Source organism: Gigantopelta aegis, chromosome 12, assembly GCF_016097555.1.
Source record: "Gigantopelta aegis isolate Gae_Host chromosome 12, Gae_host_genome, whole genome shotgun sequence".
NCBI classification, from domain to species: domain Eukaryota; kingdom Metazoa; phylum Mollusca; class Gastropoda; order Neomphalida; family Peltospiridae; genus Gigantopelta; species Gigantopelta aegis.
This window is the reverse complement of record NC_054710.1, coordinates 27,560,644-27,580,963: the sequence shown is the minus strand read 5'-3', so window position 1 is coordinate 27,580,963 and position 20,320 is coordinate 27,560,644. Positions and strand designations below refer to the sequence as shown.

The following is a 20,320-nucleotide window of genomic DNA, read 5'->3' as shown; positions in this document are numbered from 1 at the left end:
GATCCACTGTTTAAGACTAAGGACAATACCTCGCTGGTGGGGAAGGTTTTCCCCTTGTCACTGTCAAATTTCCGTATGTGAATAGCAGTGTCCCCTTTCCATAACTTGGCCACCACGTAGACGTTAGTTCCAAGTTCTAGACGACATCTCACTTCATCACTTGTGGAACAGGCCATCTCTGGATTGAACGTAGATCTGATTGTTTTCGGCGAGCGAATGACAATTAAACCGTATCTAGCCTTTTTATACTCTTTCGTGTCAGTCTAGGTAGGTCAGGGGCCGTTCTAAGTAGGTCAGGGGCCGGCCTAAGTAGGTCAGGGGCCAGCGTAAGTAGGTCAGGGCCGGTCTAAGTAGGTCAGGGGCCGGTCTAAGTAGGTCATGGGCCGGTCTAAGTAGGTCAGGGGCTGGGTCAGTAGGACGAGGTCACGTGATGTCATCAAGGTCACAGAAAGTAGGTCAAGGTCACGGAAAGTAGGTCATGGGGCCCAACAGGCCTGGGTACTACTGCATGCGACACGCGACACCTTGTTTTGCAACCGCTGCATAGGGCCCTTAAAAGGGCATAAACTGTTCAGCTCATGGCATGACAACCCAGGGGAGACTCGCTAGCAATTGTGTATGTATTGCTACAATTGGAATTGGAAAATGGTTTAACGTGCACATTCAGAGCAAGCTGTTGTAGCGCACGCCTGTCCTGGGCACAAGTACCGGCCTCAGCCGGTTCCTCCGTCCAGGACAGGAAAGGGTTGGGGTGGGTGGAGGAGGGACCGCCTGCACTGGCAGGTGCAAGGGAGCACCAGCAGTCCAACCGTAGTCGGTAACAGGCGGGGGTTGGTATGGTGCTATGTAATTTGGAATGTCCCGTAGGATTAAGCCAAAGGGAAATGAGTGCGCATTTTGATGAAGGAAGTTTTGGCGCAATTTTGATGGTCGTTCTAAAAATAAACGGTAATTGCTACAATTCAATTCAATTCAATTTATTGGATATTACCAAACAAGCTGGTGACGGTGTCAGCAAACAGATAAAAAACCCAAACATACAACATCAATAACCACAACAACAATTAATAATAATAATAATATTAATGCACATGCCAGATGGAGCAACAAAATTTTTATTATATTTGCTACACGAGGTATATGCCTCACCTCGTAGCACTAAACAGAAGACCGTGTCGATGTGAGCGCTACGTTATCGAATACTAGTATATAGTTTGACCAGAAGCAAATTTTTGGTGTTTTGTCTCAATAAAAAAAATAAAATATAACATACCCATTAGTCCTGGTACCATTCCAAATTAGAAAAATTAACAACTTTTATATCCATGTCTTGTCCGTATGTACGAGTTTGTTATTATTATTCTTTTTTTAATGATCTTAAAGTTACAGTCTTTGGTACAAATTTGAAATAAAAGCTCAAATGCACTTTTGAAAACAAATTGTGTGTCTTCACTATGAACGGTACGGAAGCGTATTAGTGCCATCACACACAATAAAATAATTCTATTTGCCTCCATTTAAACTTGGAAAAATCAACTTTATTTAAAGTTGATTTTTCCAATATTAAATGTAGGCAAATATAATTATTTTATTGCGTTACATGGCATTAAAAGCCTACGTTTCCGTACTACGTATATATACATATACATGTATATATATAATTATGTAAACTTACAACACTTTCAATTCTGTCTTAGGTCTATTGAGGAAGAAACCAGCGAACATGTCGAGTCAGAATGAATGAATGAATTAATGTTTAATGACACCCCAGCACGAAAAATACATCGGCTATTGGGTGTCAAACTATGGTAATGCAAATAAATAAAGTGATGATCAACATTAATATAAAAATTCAAGATTTAAATAAAAACAGTGTAAAGAACTGTGCAAAAATACAAACACCACAGATAGACACTGACTTTTATTCAAAATATCAATTGTATCATCTGTGCTGTATTGGCCATTCTCAAAGAGAATGTTACACCCCTGCACCACGGTGAGGTTACAGCACGCGCAGGGGTTCTCAAAGAGAATGTTACACCCCTGCACCACGGTGAGGTTACAGCACGCGCAGGGGTTCTCAAAGAGAATGTTACACCCCTGCACCACGGTGAGGCTACAGCATGCGCAGGGGTTCTCAAAGAGAGTTACACCCATGCACCACGGTGAGGTTACAGCACGCGCAGGGGTTCTCAGAGAATGTTACACCCCTGCACCACGGTGAGGTTACAGCACGCGCAGGGGTTCTCAGAGAGTGTTACACCCCTGCACCACGTTGAGGTTACAGCACGCGCAGGGGTTCTCAGAGAGTGTTACACCCCTGCACCACGTTGAGGTTACAGCACGCGCAGGGGTTCTCCAAGAGTGTTACACCCCTGCACCACGTTGAGGTTACAGCACGCGCAGGGGTTCTCAAAGAATGTTACACCCCTGCACCACGGTGAGGTTACAGCACGCGCAGGGGTTCTCAAAGAGTGTTACACCCCTGCACCACGGTGAGGTTACAGCACGCGCAGGGGTTCTCAAAGAGTGTTACACCCCTGCACCACGTTGAGGCTACAGCACGCGCAGGGGTTCTCAAAGAGAATATTACACCCTTGCACCACGTTGAGGTTACAGCACGCGCAGGGGTTCTCAAAGAGTGTTACACCCCTGCACCACGGTGAGGTTACAGCATGCGCAGGGGTTCTCAAGAGTGATACACCCCTGCACCATGGTGAGGTTACAGCATGCACAGGGGTTCTCAAAGAGAATGTTACACCCCTGCACCACGGTGAGGTTACAGCATGCGCAAGGGTTCTCAAAGAGAATGTTACACCCCTGCACCACGTTGAGGCTACAGCACACGCAGGGGTTCTCAAAGAGAATGTTACACCCCTGCACCACGGTGAGGTTACAGCACGCGCAGGGGTTCTCAAAGAGAATGTTACACCGCTGCATTACGGTTAGGTTACAGCACGCGCAGGGGATATCGAGTATCATCTGTGCTGTATTGGCCATTCTCAAAGAGGGGCGGTTTCGATGGGTTCGACCGAACCACGCCCCCCCCCCCCCCCCCCCCTGAAATCGCTTTTTTTATAATTTAATATATCTGACATTATTATATTTACTCAACATAGAAATATATGCCCAATATCTCTGCAATCTATTTTGGAACCCCACTTTTCAAAATTCTATGTACGCCCATGAAAGTAATTACATTTTAATAACATAACGTTTTCTTCTTTCTTACATTATTATGACTCTTTCTGGTTGTTTTCTTGTGTGTAATTAATTACAGTTTCTGTATATTCAATGTTTCTGGTCGTTTTAATATTTGTAAGAAGCCCAAACTAGATTTTGTCTTCAGATAATTTCGGACGTACGAAAAAAATTATATTTTAGGAAATAAAATAAAATTTAACCTATTACAAATATTAGAACGCTCAGAAACACGTTTAATATACAGCCACTAATATTTTATGCAGAAAAATATACTTGATATGTAATTACATTCGTTAAAAAGTCTCTGTTATACAGTCGATAACATCTTAAAATTGCAGCAAACCCAGGAATGCCCCTTTAAAGTTATTTCAAATATCATATAGTAATTACTACAGTGCAGACATCCGTTCTATGGCGATGCATGCAAGTTTGCCATGGTGGGTAAAAAACTGAATATATATCAGAACACTTGCGATCGTACGAAAACAACAGAAACGAATCCACAATTCTCTTCTTTTTGTATGTTTTCACATGCAACATTTCACTAAATAATATTTGGCTACTCGTATTTAACGACGCCACTAGAGCACATTGATTTTTTTTATCTTATTATCGGCTATTGGACGTCAAACATATGGTCAATCTGACACTGTTTTTAGAGGAAACCCGCTGTCGCCACATAGGCTACTCTTTTTACGACAGGCAGCAAAGGATCTTTTATTTGCACTTCCCACAGGCAGGATAGTACAAACCATGTCCTTTGTTGAACCAGTTATGGATCACTGGTCGGTGCAAGTGGTTTACACCTCTCCATTGAGCCTTGCGGAGCACTCACTCAGGGTTTGGAGTCGGTATCTGGATTAAAAATCCAATGCCTCGACTGGGATCCGAACCCAGTACCTACCAGCCTGTAGACCGATGGCCTAACCACTACGCCACCGAGGCCGGTCTGAGAGTGAGAGTTCATTGATCACGGTCCACTATAGTATAGGTTTGATTATACCAAATAAAATCCCACAGGTGACTATGTTAACGTTTGTGTTTAAAAACACTATATGCAATATATTATCCAAACTATGACCTATAAATATCAGTAATACAACCCCTTTCTCAAAGTATTAACTGCAGAAAATGGTACCCTTTCATGGCTCATTTTCGGTATAAGGGTCATTCTACAGAAAGTGTCACTTTTATGTCCCTGCACAATTTCTTTTTTATTTATATATACAAAACAAAATTTGTTGTCTTTAACGATACCTTATTAATAATATCATCCAGCATTTTTTTCTCTCTGGTAATCAGCTTTCATAATGGCACTTTGGGTAAAATAAATGTGTTGTTGGAATGTAAAGAGTATATCTTCAACGTCCCTAACTGCGTTATGCTTGGTTCGCGCAATTAACATACGAGTTGTTGTCGTCTGCTTGTCGTTCATTTGTGAGGGGTTTTTTCAGTTAGTGAAGATTTCCATTGATAATAAAGTTCAGACAAGTATCTAAATACAAAAAATTTACAAACCCCTAAAACCATCAAGTTTACTATAGTCCGTCCCATCCTTCTACAAGTGTTTTTTGTTAATATATTCAGTGTGGTTTGACGTTAATCTAACTACAATTAGCTCCACTATTACATGTGGATCTAACAGCAGCCCGTTGGAGCTCATGTCCAGTTGACTTTTCATTCGACCAATCAAAACCTCACTTGCGAAATCATGCCAGTGATTTGAAAAGAATTTGAAAACATTCGGGATTATGCCGAGGGTATACGAAATGATTCGGGTGAATTACGAAGTATGCCGGAAACTAATTGCAATATACAATTAGTTTCAAGACGAAAAGAAAACCGTGATCGTATAGCCATAAAATCTATTTATACTAGTATACAATCCAGAGTTTATTACTGCCCTTTCCCCCCTGTTTTTTTCAATGTTGAAAGAGACCAACAAGTTCGCCTATTGCATAAATAGTCTCGCCCGATATTTTTAGAATTTGTATGCTCCCGAATAACGCTAAAAAAGGCAAAGTGTAATTGGTCGATATTTAAATTGTTATTTATAGATTAAATGTCACCTGGACATGGGAGTCCACGCAATGCTGTTAGATCTACGGACAGACCCAGTAGAGCTAATTTTAATCAGATTGGTTTGACGTAAGAAGATAAGTAAAGGTGTTTTGGAAATAAATAAATATTATTTTTGTGTCCAATTTACAAAACAATCGGCTGAGAAATAAATAACATGTAGTAAATTTCATAGTATAAAAAAGCATTCCCTGTGGAACCGACTAAAGCCCCGTTCACACTGTCAAGGATCGTCTGGCCGGATCCACGACGGATAAAAACCTAACGGATGACCCCGGATAGTTGTCTATCCGCGGTCCTCTACAGATGCACCACGGTTGAACTATGGTTTTCGACGGATAAACCAAGGATTATTAAGGATAGGGGTTAGTTGACAACGGGGAGCACTACAGGTCGCTACGGACCGCTAATGGTCGGTACAGTTTAGTACGGACCACAACGGATTGTCACGAATGCAGACTTTCGTTTTTGAAAAACCCAGGAGTGCTAAAAATTGCATTCCTCAAAATGCTTACGAGGGGGTGGAAATCACACTCCTCAAAATGCAGAGGAGGGAAAAATCGCACCCCTCAAAATAATCACCATTAGAGGCAATTGCACCAATGAACATGATTAAGTTGGAGGAGTAATGATTTCTAAATTAAATATCTTAAGAGTTAATGTTTTGTGTTTTCAAAATAAATATCCTAATTTAACTAACATGATGGTTGTTCTCAAAGATGAAGGAATGGACCATTGTAGAATTACACAAGAAAAAGAAACACCATGAACACAACGTTTATCGATTTCTTATGTATTATATGCATATCATGTTGCACTAAAATTCTGAATCATGATAACTGGTTGACTATTTATGAATAAAGAATTGAAACTGATTTGTTTGTGCTTATTCTTTCTTTTTTTTAAACCACCCTAATGTAAATTTAATTTTAAAATATACATGCTTTACGCTCGGTAAATTTGAATTACTGAGTTGAAATGAAATCGGTGTATGTTTCTTTCAGGTGCCCGTCGACCAATCACATGTACTAGAAATCCGACTCTACCAAGGTCAATGTCCTTGGCTTTAAATCACGTGGCAGTATCGTGAAACAGAAAGTAGAAATGTCTGCGAGTAGTCGCTATGCTATGCTATTAATGAAAACAAAATCTGCTTTACTAAATTAGTTTTGCATTTCAGGCTCGTCGCACTCAGGGAAAGCTGTGGAGTGGTATCTAAAAGCTGCATTCCATGCATCTACCATTCTGTCATTGTCTATTATTTCCATGCCTTCTTTGTCTTTGCACTGTTGTTCTTTCATTTCAGATGCAGTACATATACTCTTAAAGTTAATGGGACTAGCAGGTGGACTGGCTGTGACGCATCTTCGCAATTTGGAGTGGAGATGGTGGCTAAAGTGGATCTCGACTTCGTGACCAAGGCAAACTCCTCTATATTCATCCGGACTACAGATCGCAACTTTCCAGTCTCCGATTCTGGACTTTACCCTTTTTTGAAGGTGTATGTCCCTTCTTGAACTGTGTCTTTCGACTTGTATTACCTTCCATGGATGTGACTTGTGGTGTATAAAACAGTGAAATACTTATTGTGGTCAGGTCAGGTCATTGGGCTTTACGTGCACAAGAGCCGGCTCTTCCGTCCAGGACAGAAAGGTGGGGGTGGGTAGGAGGAGGGACCACCTGCCCTGGCAAGTGCAAGGGAGCACCAGCAGCCCGACCGTGGTCGGTAACAGGCGGGGGGGGGGGGGGGGGGGGGGGGGGGGTGTAATGGTGCTATGGAATTTTGAAGGAGCAAAGAATAATGCCAAAGAGAAAAAGTGCGCAATTTTGGATTAGGGAAGTTTGGCGCAATTCTGCATCTATTTGATGCTGGAGTGCCTCCCTGGGTTGCCCGCATGGCCCTTAAAAAGCGCCTGACCGCTTCTGGTCGTGGCATGACAACCCAGGGGAGACTCCTGCAATTGTATATATGCCGGTAGGTAGGGCGCCATTCTTGCTGTTCCGGGGTTCGTGTTGATCCTGTTGTCTTGAAGGCATCCTCCTCTTCAGTGTCACCAATTGCCCAAGAAGTCCACCAGCAGCAAGTATTTGGGATTGGGATAGGGGAAGAAGGTATTCTTTTGTCCATCTTCCCCTAGGTGCATTGCAATTGTGTACTCGGAGCCGGTTTTCTTTTGCACCCTATGTACTGTTGGGGTTGTGCATGCTGTCTGTTTGTAAACCCTAGTTTGGTGTTGAGGTTGTTCCTAATGTCCTAGGTCCCTATTCTAATGTAATCCAACGGCTATTCAAAGCCCCCCCCCCCCCCCATCCTTGGATTATAATGAGGAGAGGGGTGTATACTAGCCTAGCTATCTATTTTGAATAGTATTCCCTTGTAGTGTAAGTATTGGTTAAAAAAGCCTATTTAGTGCTTAGCATATCTTATTAGCAGCAAAAACAAATATCTATTAAGAAATAAGGTAGATGTCCAAATCCAGTCTCTTGAGAAAGCGCCTCCAGCGACCCTTAAGGCGTCCAAGTGAATTTTCGATTGTCATTCGCGCTTTGCTCAGGCGGTAGTTGAATGTTTGTTCTTCTTCAGTAAATCTCCCTCTGTCAACGTATGGTTTCAAAAGCCATGAAGACATCGGGTATGCTACGTCACCAATGAGGACCACTGGCATGTCGATGTTGTCATCTGTAGGTCCTACGGCCTGTGTCCATTCTGGCGATGATGGTAACAAGTTCCCATTTACTGCCTGCGCCATGAGCTGAGAATTGGCGAAAACTCTCGCATCGTGGACACGGCCTGGCCACCCGATACAGATGTCAGTAAAGCAGTATCTATGGTCACATACTGCTTGCAGTATGATCGAGTACCATCCCTTTCTGTTTACATAGTCTGCGTGATCTTCTTTTGGGGCAATAATGGGAATGTGCGTGGCATCAATGGCGCCAGCACAGTTAGGAAAGTTCCACATTTCCTGGAAGCCACGGATGATCTCTTTCAATCCTTGGCCCTTCAGAAAGGTCACGAACGCTGGAAAGAGTAGAGCAACTATTGCATCACAAACATCATGCACGCAAGAATGCACAGTAGACTTGTGAATTCCGAACAAGTTTCCAATTGCAGTAGATGCAAGGAAGTATATGGCGACTCCAACTCTGTTCTACAAATAAGGCTTCTCGCACCACCGAGCTTCTTTGCAGTTTGTCATATAACTTTGTACATAGAAAGTCAAATGTCGCTCTTTTCATTCGAAAATTTTCTTTCCATTGTTCATCAGTAAAAGTACCTAGAACAATATCCTGCCACCACACTCTGCTTCTTTGCACTGCCCATATTCTTCTCTCACGTTGTAATTCTGCAACTAAGGCCACAGTTAGTACCATTGCAAAGTGCTGCTTTCGTTGAAAACGCCTTATACGTCCCATGGTGTGGGCTCAAATGGACATATATTTAATGAAAATATCATTTTTATACTCAGTCATATAAACGCACTAAAAAAATATAACCCCAGGGTTAAAATCCACCAATTTGACTCCCGGGTTAAAATATGACCCCGTGTTAAAATATGACCCAGGGTCAAATGATGGCATGTAAACGAGGCTTTAGACACATACTGTTGGTGGTGGGTTTTTTGTGGGGGGGGGGGGGGGGGGGGGGGGTGGTGTGTTTGTAACCTAAAAGCCAATAACGTTTGTTTTCTATATTTGGAAATATGGATTTTTCTTTTCTTCTTTTCTCTCGGTCTATCTGTTTAATTTCTTTTTTATTATATATACATATATATATATATATATATATATATATATATATTTTTTTTTATTATTATTATTGTCACGGGGATCCTATAATACCCGTAACTGAATGAAACACGATTATCCAAATATCTCTCCTAACTGTATATCTATTAGACCTCTCTGTAACGGGCAGTTATACCCGCGTGGTTCGTCTAGGTATGATCAGAGATAAGATCTTATATAAAGTATATGTAATATAGCACGTTTAGTTCACTAGAAAACACAACAAAAACACAATACACTTTGGAATCTGTATTAACCTACGCTGACAAATGTACTGCCACAGTAGTTAATTAACAACAACAAATAATAACAACCCAGAACTGATTACTTAATTAGTTAATCTCTAGGTGTCTAGTGTACACAATATGCTAATCACTTCACAACACCCACACGTGTGATAATTGAGAAACGCTTCCAGGGGAACTTAATTAATAAAGGAATTACAACTCTATTCCTAACTGGTTAATTTTTAATTAACCCTTAACTACTCATTCAGTAACCTTGTAACACAGAATTAATACTGGTACCAATCACAATAAAGACAATAACCTACAGTTTACCTAGGTCCTCTAGGATGACTGGTTAAGCTTTATATATATTAGACAGTGAGCCTACAGTTTACTGCGTCAGGTTACCGGCAGCACCGTCTAAATAATATTGGTATAATACAGTATTAAAATATTTAAAATCACATCAAGGTTATACACAGAGCAGAAATAAAATATTTACCAGTCCGGACGGACAACGATCCCTGGGAGCCTTCCTATGGTTCTCCCCGATATCTCTAAAATCCTAGCTATTTATCATAAAAATCAGAATATCGCCTGGGGGTACATCGCGGCCCTCCCCCTATCAAGTGATATTTCCACAGCGACCAAGCCGGCATATTTTTCTTAGATCGCCAGACTTGCTGACGCTTAGTTCGCCAGCAATACCCCGAACGTACCGAACTAGCGGAGGTATTACGTAACTACTGGCCACATGGCCTCCGCACCTAGTCTGGGTGTATATTAGAAAGAGCTCGACGACCGTCGCGCATAGGTATTACGTAACAAAGTGCCCACCTGGGCTTAAGTGCATATTGGAACTGCACACGGCCCTCTAAAACAATTAATATTGCCACAGGCGAAAACAAAATTAAGAGCATGTTCCGTCACAATTATTATATATTTAGTCTGTCATTAATTTTGTGCTCCAAATTTGACTGTTTGAATTAACTAGTAATTTTATTGAATGCACTTTATATTTATGTATCTATTGTTAGATAATGATTTCAGGGCCCCAACCTTGACATTATCAATATATAAATATCTGGGACAATAAATATATTTAAAAAAAACAAAAACAAAAACAAACAAAAAACTAGGGTCTGCACCTTTAAATATTTGTTAAATTTATTAACAAACTTGTAGCTTTACTGCAAAAACAAACAGAAAGATAAATAAAATATTGATGACCAAGTGAGCGTTCAACATGTTAACAAAGAAAGCATAATTTATATCTCTTCTAAGCTTACAGAATACTTCTCAGTAAGCTAACATGAACCCACTTATTCTCTACCGGTAAGTACGAATAGTCCATGTCAGGAGTGTAACATTCAGCTTACAGAATACTTCTCAGTAAGCCAACATGAACCCACTTGTTCTCTACCGGTAAGTACGAATAGTCCATGTCAGGAGTGTAACATTCAGCTTGCAGAATACTTCTCAGTAAGCCAACATGAACCCACTTGTTCTCTACCGGTAAGTACGAATAGTCCATGTCAGGAGTGTAACATTCAGCTTACAGAATACTTCTCAGTAAGTCAACATGAACCCACTTATTCTCTACCGGTAAGTACGAATAGTCCATGTCAGGAGTGTAACATTCAGCTTACAGAATACTTCTCAGTAAGCCAACATGAACCCACTTGTTCTCTACCGGTAAGTACGAATAGTCCATGTCAGGAGTGCAACATTCAGCTTACAGAATACTTCTCAGTAAGCCAACATGAACCCACTTGTTCTCTACCGGTAAGTACGAATAGTTCATATCAGGAGTGTAACATTCAGCTCCAGATATGATTTTAGGGCTTTTTGTTTTGCAAAATGTTTATTGCCCCAAAATACATTGGTAATGTTCGGATTGGGGACTCTAATTTATCACCTTACAAATTAAGTGGTCAAAAGATATACTAATACATTTAACTAAGAAAGACATGTTGAAAACACAATATTCTGAACAACAATCTGAAAACAATAATTGTTAGTATAAAAACACACACTCATGTACGATTACGTCATTAGATGTTAAGCTTAATTTTTGAAAATATATTGTGAGATGTATATTGGGAGCTAGTAATACACTTGGATTTATAATACAACATTGGAATAAAAAAAAAAAAAAAGAACAAAAAAAAAAAAAAAAAAAACGAAGAAGAGAAAATACAAAATTATTTTCAACAAAATAAATAAATAAAATAGAGATAAAATAAAATAAATAGTATATAAATATATACTTGCATACGAATTAGAAGAAAGGAAAGAGAGAGAGAGTGCATGCACAACCCCAACAGTACATAGGGTGCAAAAGAAAACCGGCTCCGAGTACACAATTGCAGTGCACCTAGGGGGAGATGGACAAAAGAATACCATCTTCCCCTACCCCAATCCCAAATACTTGCTGCTGGTGGACTTCTTGGGCAGTTGGTGACACTGAAGAGGAGGACGCCTTCAAGACGACAGAATCAACACGAACCCCGGAACAGCAAGAACGGCGCCTTATCTACCGGCATATATACAATTGCACGAGTCTCCCCTGGGTTGTCATGCCACGACCAGAAGCGGTCAGGCCCTTTTTAAGGGCACTACGGGCAACCTAGGGAGGCACTCCAGCATCAAATAGGTTTAATTAACGAGCTACTCTCAACTCACTAATTTCAAAATCTATAGGTAGCTCCTGATCTTTCTTTTTCGATCGACCGTTCAGAATTGCGCCAAACTTCCCTAATCCAAAATTCGCACTTTTTCTCTTTGGCATTATTCTTTGCTCCTTCAAAATTCCATAGCACCATTACCCCCCCCCCCCCCCCCCACCCTCCGCCTGTTACCGACCACGGTCGGGCTGCTGGTGCTCCCTTGCACTTGCCAGGGCAGGCGGTCCCTCCTCCTACCCACCCCCACCTTTCCTGTCCTGGACGGAAGAGCCAGCTCTTGTGCCAAGGACAGGCGTGCGCTACAACAACTTGCTCTGAATGTGCACGTAAAGCCCAATGACCTGACCTGACCACAATAAGTATTTCACTGTTTTATACACCACAAGTCACATCCATGGAAGGTAATACAAGTCGATAGACACAGTTCAAGAAGGGACATACACCTTGGAAAAAGGGTAAAGTCCAGAATCGGAGACTGGAAAGTTGCGATCTGTAGTCCGGATGTATATAGAGGAGTTTGCCTTGGTCACGAAGTCGAGTTCCACTTTAGCCACCATCTCCACTCCAGATTGCGAAGGTGCGTCACAGCCAGTCCACCTGCTACGTCCCATTAAGAGTACATATACTGCATCTGAAATGAAAGAACAACAGTGCAAAGACAAAGAAGGCATGGGAATAATAGACAATGACAGAATGGTAGATGCATGGAATGCAGCTTTTAGATGCCACTCCACAGCTTCCCCTGAGTGCGACGAGCCTGAAATGCAAAACTAATTTAGTAAAGCAGATTTTGTTTTCATTAATAGCATAGCGACATACTCGCAGACTCTTTCACGATACTGCCACGTGATTTAAAGCCAAGGACATTGACGTTGGTAGAGTCGGATTTCTAGAACATGTGATTGGTTGACGGGCACCTGAAAGAAACCTACACCGATTTAATTTCAACTCAGTAATTCGAATTTACCGAGCGTAAAGCATGTATATTTTAAAATTAACTTTACATTAGGGTGGTTTAAAAAAGAAAGAATAAGCACAAACAAATCAGTTTCAATTCTTTATTCATAAATAGTCAACCAGTTATCATGATTCAGAATTTTAGTGCAACATGATATGCATATAATACATAAGAAATCGATAAACGTTGTGTTCATGGTGTTTCTTTTTCTTGTGTAATACTACAATGGTCCATTCCTTCATCTTTGAGAACAACCATCATGTTAGTTAAATTAGGATATTTATTTTGAAAACACAAAACATTAACTCTTAAGATATTTAATTTAGAAATCATTACTCCTCCAACTTAATCATGTTCATTGGTGCAATTGCCTCTAATGGTGATTATTTTGAGGGGTGCGATTTTTCCCTCCTCTGCATTTTGAGGAGTGTGATTTCCACCCCCTCGTAAGCATTTTGAGGAATGCAATTTTTAGCAATCCTGGGTTTTTCAAAAACGAAAGTCTGCATTCGTGACAATCCGTTGTGGTCCGTACTAAACTGTACCGACCATTAGCGGTCCGTAGCGACCCGTAGTGCTCCCCGTTGTCAACTAACCCCTATCCTTAATAATCCTTGGTTTATCCGTCGAAAACCATAGTTAAACCGTGGTGCATCTGTAGAGGACCGCGAATAAACAATTATCCGGGGTCATCCGTGAGGTTTTTATCCGTCGTGGATCCGGCCAGACGATCCTTGACAGTGTGAACGGGGCTTTAGTCGGTTCCACAGGGAATGCTTTTTTATACTATGAAATTTACTACATGCTATTTATTTCTCAACCGATTGTTTTGTAAATTGGACACAAAAATCATATTTATTTATTTCCAAAACACCTTTACTTATCTTCTTACGTCAAACCAATCTGATTAAAATTAGCTCTACTGGGACTACCAGTAGATCTAACAGCATTGCGTGGACTCCCATGTCCAGGTGACATTTCATCTATAAATAACAATTTAACGGGAACGGGAACCCATTTAATGTGCCCCTATCCACAAGGGTTCAGGCACGTCCACCACGGATTCAGTCTCTGACATAGCCAGGGAGTGGTTCCGGGGCAGAATAACAATTTAAATATCGACCAATTACACTTTGCCTTTTATAGCGTTATTCGGTAGCATACAAATTCTAAAAATATCGGGCGAGACTATTTATGCAATAGGCGAACTTGTTGGTCTCTTTTAACATTGAAAAAAACAGGGGGGAAAGGGCAGTAATAAACTCTATATACTAGTATAAACAGATTTTATGGCTATACGATCACGGTTCCTTTTCGTCTTGAAACTAATTTTATATTGCAATTAGTTTCCGGCATACTTCGTAATTCACCCGTATCATTTTGTATACCCTCGGCATAATCCCGAATGTTTTCAAATTCTTTTCAAATCACTGGCATGATTTTGGAAGTAAGGTTTTGATTGGTTGAATGAAAATTCAACTGGACATGAGCTCCAACGGGCTGCTGTTAGATCCACATGTAATAGTGGAGCTAATTTTAGTAAGATTAACGTCAAACCACACTGAATATATTAACAAAAAACACTTGTAGAAGGATGGGACGGACTATAATAAACTTGATGGTTTTAGGGGTTTGTAAATTTTTGTATTTAGATACTTGTCTGAACTTTATTGTTAATGGAAATCTTCACTAACTGAAGAAAAACCTCACAAATGAACGACAAGCAGACGACAACAAATCGGATGTTAATTGCGCGAACCAAACATAACGCAGTTAGGGACATTGAAGATATACTCTTTACATTCCAACAACACATTTATTTTACCCAAAGTGCCATTATGAAAGCTGATTACCAGAGAGAGAAAAAATGCTGGATGATATTATTAATAAGGTATCGTTAAAGACAACAAATTTTGTTTTGTATATATAAATAAAAAAGAAATTGTGCAGGGACATAAAAATTACACTTTCTGTAGAATGACCCTTATACCGAAAATGAGCCATGAAAGGGTACCATTTTCTGCAGTTAATACTTTGAGGAAGGGGTTATATTACTGATATTTATAGGTCATAGTTTGGATAATATATTGCATATAGGGTTTTTAAACACAAACGTTAACATAGTCACCTATGGGATTTTATTTGGTATAGTTAAACCTATACTATAGTGGACCGTGATCAATGAACTCTCACTCTCAGTTTATAGTTTAACTTACTTGAATAAAACAAGATCGGTAGGTATATTAATGTCATGAATGTGTCACAGATTACTGGTAGCCAAATATTATTTAGTGAAATGTTGCATGTGAAAACATACGAAAAGAAGAGAATTGTGGATCCGTTTATTTTGTTTTTGTACGATCGCAAGTGTTTTGTTAATTATTCAGTTTTTTACCCACCATGGCAAACTTGCATGCCTCGCCATAGAACCGATGTCTGCACTGTAGTAATTACTATATGATATTTGAAATATCTTTAAAGGGACATACCTGGGTTTTGCTGCAATTTTAAGATGTTATCGACTGTATAACAGAGACTTTTTAACGAATGTAATTACATATCAAATATATTTTTCTGCATAAAATATTACTGGCTGTATATTAAACGTGTTTTTGAGCGTTCTAATATTTGTAATAGGTTAAATTTTATTTTATTTCCTAAAATATAATTTTTTCGTACGTCCGAAATTATTTGAAGACAAAATCTAGTTTGGGCTTCTTACAAATATTAAAACGACCAGAAACATTGAATATACAGAAACTGTAATTAATTACACACAAGAAAACAACCAGAAAGAGTCATAATAATGTAAGAAAGAAGAAAACGTTATGTTATGTAATTACTTTATGAACATATGAAAATCCGTCTCGATCCACAAGTTTCGGTTTGGTCTTCTGCGAACTGCATTCAACAATGGAGTAAAAAGGTAAGTATTCGGTGTCTGACTGACTCGATATCCCCTGCGCGTGCTGTAACCTCACCGTGGTGCAAGGGTGTAACATTCTCTTTGAGAATGGCCAATACAGTACAGATGATACAATATTTAGACATTTTGATTAAGTCAGTGTCTACCTGTGGTGTTTGTATTTTTGCATAGTTCTTTACACTGTTTTTATTTAAATCTTGAATTTTTATATTAATGTTGATCATCACTTAATTTATTTGCATTACCATAGTTTGACATCCAATAGCCGATGTATTTTTCGTGCTGGGGTGTCATTAAACATTCATTCATTCATTCATTCTGACTCGACATGTTCGCTGGTTTCTTCCTCAGTAGACCTAAGACAGAAGTGAAAGTGTTGTTGTAAGTTTACATAATTATATATATGTGTATATATATATATATATATATATACGTAGTACGGAAACGTAGGCTATTAGTGTCATGTAACGCAATAAAATAATTCTATTTGCCTACATTTAATATTGGAAAAATCAACTTTAATTAAAGTTGATTTTTCTAAGTTTAAATGTAGGCAAATAGAATTATTTTATTGTGTGTGATGGCACTAATACGCTTCCGTACCGTTCATAGTGAACACACAATTTTTTTTTTCAAAAGTGCATTTGAGCTTTTATTTAAAATTTGTACCAGAGACTGTAACTTTAAGATCATTAAAATAATAATAATAATAACAACAAACTCGTACATACGGACAAGACATGGATATAAAAGTTGTTAATTTTTCTAATTTGGAATGGTACCAGGACTAATGGGTATGTTATATATTTTATTTTTTTATTGAGAAAAAACACCAAAAATGTGCTTCTGGTCAAACTATATATACGATAACGTAGCGCTCACATCGACACGGTCTTCTGTTTAGTGCTACGAGGTGAGGCATATACCTCGTGTAGCAAATATAATACAAATTTTGTTTCTCCGTCTGGCATGTGCATTAATATTGTTATTATTATTAATTGTTGTTGTGGTTATTGATGTTGTGGTTATTGATGTTGTGGTTATTGATGTTGTATGTTTGTTTTTTATCTGTTTGCTGACACCGTCACCAGCTTGTTTGGTAATATCCAATAAATTGAATTGAACTGAATTGTAGCAATTACCGTTTATTTTTAGAACGACCATCAAAATTGCGCCAAAACTTCCTTCATCAAATGCGCACTCATTTCCCTTTGGCTTAATCCTACGGGACATTCCAAATTACATAGCACCATACCAACCCCCGCCTGTTACTGACTACGGTTGGACTGCTGGTGCTCCCTTGCACCTGCCAGTGCAGGCGGTCCCTCCTTCACCCACCCCAACCCTTTCCTGTCCTGGACGGAGGAACCGGCTGAGGCCGGTACTTGTGCCCAGGACAGGCGTGCGCTACAACAGCTTGCTCTGAATGTGCACGTTAAACCATTTTGCAATTCCAATTGTAGCGATACATACACAATTGCTAGCGAGTCTCCCCTGGGTTGTCATGCCATGAGCTGAACAGTTCATGCCCATTTAAGGGCCCTATGGGCAACCTAGGGAGACATTTCAACGCCATCTAGGTCCCCGTAACGAGCTACTCTCGGCTTAATAAATTCCAAAACTGTATACGTAGCTCCCTTCTTTACTATATCGGCAGACCGTTCAAAAATGCGCCTAATTTCCTTCTCATAAATGCGCACCATTTCTCTTTGGACTCATACTTCGGGACTCAAAATTCCATAGCACCAAACCACCCCTCCGCCTGTTACCGATCACGGTCGGACTGCAGATGCTCCCTAGCTTGCACCTGACAGTACAGGCGGTGCCCCCTTCACCCTCCCCGCCCCTTTCCTGTCCTGGACGGAGGAACTGGCTGAGGCCGAGACCTGCGCCCAGGACAGGCGTGCGCTACAACAGTTTGTTCTGAATGTGCACGTTAAACTCTCTGACCTGACCTGACCCGATTGTAGCAAAAAAAAATTCAGTGTTCTGTAAAGAATTCAATTACATTTTATTCAAAACACTTATTTGATATTGTTGGCACGTTTTATTATTATTATTTTTATTTTTTTTGCAAATGTAATAAATAAATCCCAAATTAACAAATATCAACTCAAAAAAAAATTCTTTGGCAGCCATGACAGATAACGCGAGAATCTCATGAGAATTTGACGTCACATGAATGGGAAAACATCCATTCACGGAAATGTACTACAAATTGTCGTCTGCTAATTTCCCGACTTTCGTAATTGTGCTATTTGCGAGTTATGTCCTTTGCCGGTAGGTATTTTATATTTCCGGCCCAATCCGTAAACGTCAGAACATGGGGAAATATTATTGTTGCATGACAAATTGTCATAATTTTCGTGGTAAGATCGGCAAATTTAACAAAAGAGTAGCCCGAGTACTCTGACTGTAAGAGAGCTAGACGGACATTTGGACATAAACACGCTCTCATAATGAGAGCGTGTTTATGTCCAAATGTCCGTCTAGCTCTCTTACAGTCAGAGTACTCGGGCTAACAAAAGAGTTACTTTGCACAAACTGCCAAAAGAAAAAGAATCTAGAAGGGCCTGGATTATAGCTATAAGCCGGAAATACTGGAAACCAACAGCGAGTGTGTTCTGACCATTTCAAAAACGGTGTCGGACCTAACTTTTTTGAGAAAAAGATACCCACTGAAAATTTAGCGCAGAGAGCTGACCCACCTAAATGACCAACAGTCAGATCTCGAAGATTGGAGAGGAGCCCCACAACTGATTCTGATGGTGCCACACTTTGGCCAACCAAATGCCAAGTAGAGATGATGCATGGGTAAGCCATTTCTCGTTTCAGCCAGTGCACCACGTCTGGTATATTAAAGGCCGTGGTATGTACTACCCTGTCTGTGGGGTGGTGCATATAAAAAATCCCTTGCTGCTAATTGAAAAGAGTAGCCCATGAAGTGGCGACAGCGGGTTTCCTCTCTAAATATCTGTGTGGTCCTTAACCATATGTCTAATGCCATATAACCGTAAATAAAATTTGTTGAGTGTCATTAAATAAAACCTAGAAAGAAAAAGGTTGGGGTTGGTTGGGAAATATTTTTTTTGGGGGGGGGGGGGGGGCTTAGCTAATTGGCAATTCTCATTATGCATGAGTTTATAATAATGAATAAACACTAGGTAGAAACGTTCACATAATCTTTATATACATGTATACAGTTGTAGTTTTTAAATCAACATCTATGGTATACTTCTAGTGAAGTAATATATTCAAAAATATGGTATGTTATCTGTACTATTTTATATAACAATGTGCGACAGTAAAACCACCGATATACGTCCGCAAATCGGAAAACACAGTAGGGTTATCCCCTAAATGACACCAAATTAGTGCTTGTGATAGTTTTGGAATGTTTTCGTGGAAAACGTTGTTATGGTCGGGTAACCGGAAACAAACAATATTTTATGATACGCCTTATCATAAGATAAAATTGTGTGGAATATTATTTTGGGTTTTTTATGTATATAACATGATTTTCTCTACTACAATACATATCGAATGACGACTGGCCTTTAATATGAATTGTCCTGGGATATATGGCTTGTAATGGCATCACTCGTATATATGTTTTACTTTTGTTGACATTCTCTTGGACTACAGGTGCAATTGCTTATTCCTTGTGTTTCGACAATGTAAATCAAAAAGTGACGACAAGACATCAAACGAGAGACAAGCACAACAAGATGTACACCATGGTACAAGGTTGTGCAGCTTTAGACAGAGTGCCCACGCTGCGTCTCTCATATATGACAAGATCCCTTGCTGCTAATTGAAAAGAGTAGCCCATGAAGTGGCGACAGTGGGTTTCCTCTCTCAATCTGTGTGGTCCGTAACCATATGTCTTATGCCATATAACCGTAAATAAAATGTGTTGAGTGCATTGTTAAATAAAACATTTCTTTCTTTCTTTCATATGACAAGCCATTGCCACAAGACATTCTCAACATTCCACTGACTTCATACTTGCCCACCAATATGGAGGAAGTGGATTTGAGATCTGAAATGACAACAATGGTCATACGGGTTCTTTGTGAGAACATACGTATGTTTCATCATTTAAGCAAAGAAATAACAGCTCACATCAAGCACAGATATTCAAAAGAGAGTTCAAAGAAAAGCATTCTGGTGAGTAATTTAATGTTGTATAAACCAATTGTGGTAATCAAGTCATAAGTGATTAAAAGTTTTGGTAAAAGATAGGAATATTCAAAAACTAATAAACTAGGAATATTCTAAATATGTCAAAATAAAAATAGCCATTCCAAGAATATTGCAAATAGTGTCACATTATAGTAGCAAACACCACCATGACAAATAATGTCAAGTTAATAATAGCACTAATTTGTAAGTACCCTAAATTTATTACAAACAAAACACAATGCATATTCCACAATATATAATGCAC

At 39.6% G+C, this 20,320-nt stretch overlaps 1 protein-coding gene across 1 annotated transcript; it reads right to left on the bottom strand.

The window, feature by feature from the left end:
• Nucleotides 1–7,733: 7,733 nt before the first annotated feature.
• On the bottom strand, nt 7,734–10,833 carry LOC121385937 (protein ALP1-like). Its single transcript, XM_041516732.1, has 2 exons — nt 10,686–10,833; nt 7,734–8,305 (listed from the first exon to the last, which is right to left on the bottom strand). The coding sequence occupies exons 1-2, from the start codon at nt 10,831–10,833 to the stop codon at nt 7,734–7,736; spliced, it is 720 nt and encodes a 239-aa protein (XP_041372666.1).
• Nucleotides 10,834–20,320: the final 9,487 nt, after the last annotated feature.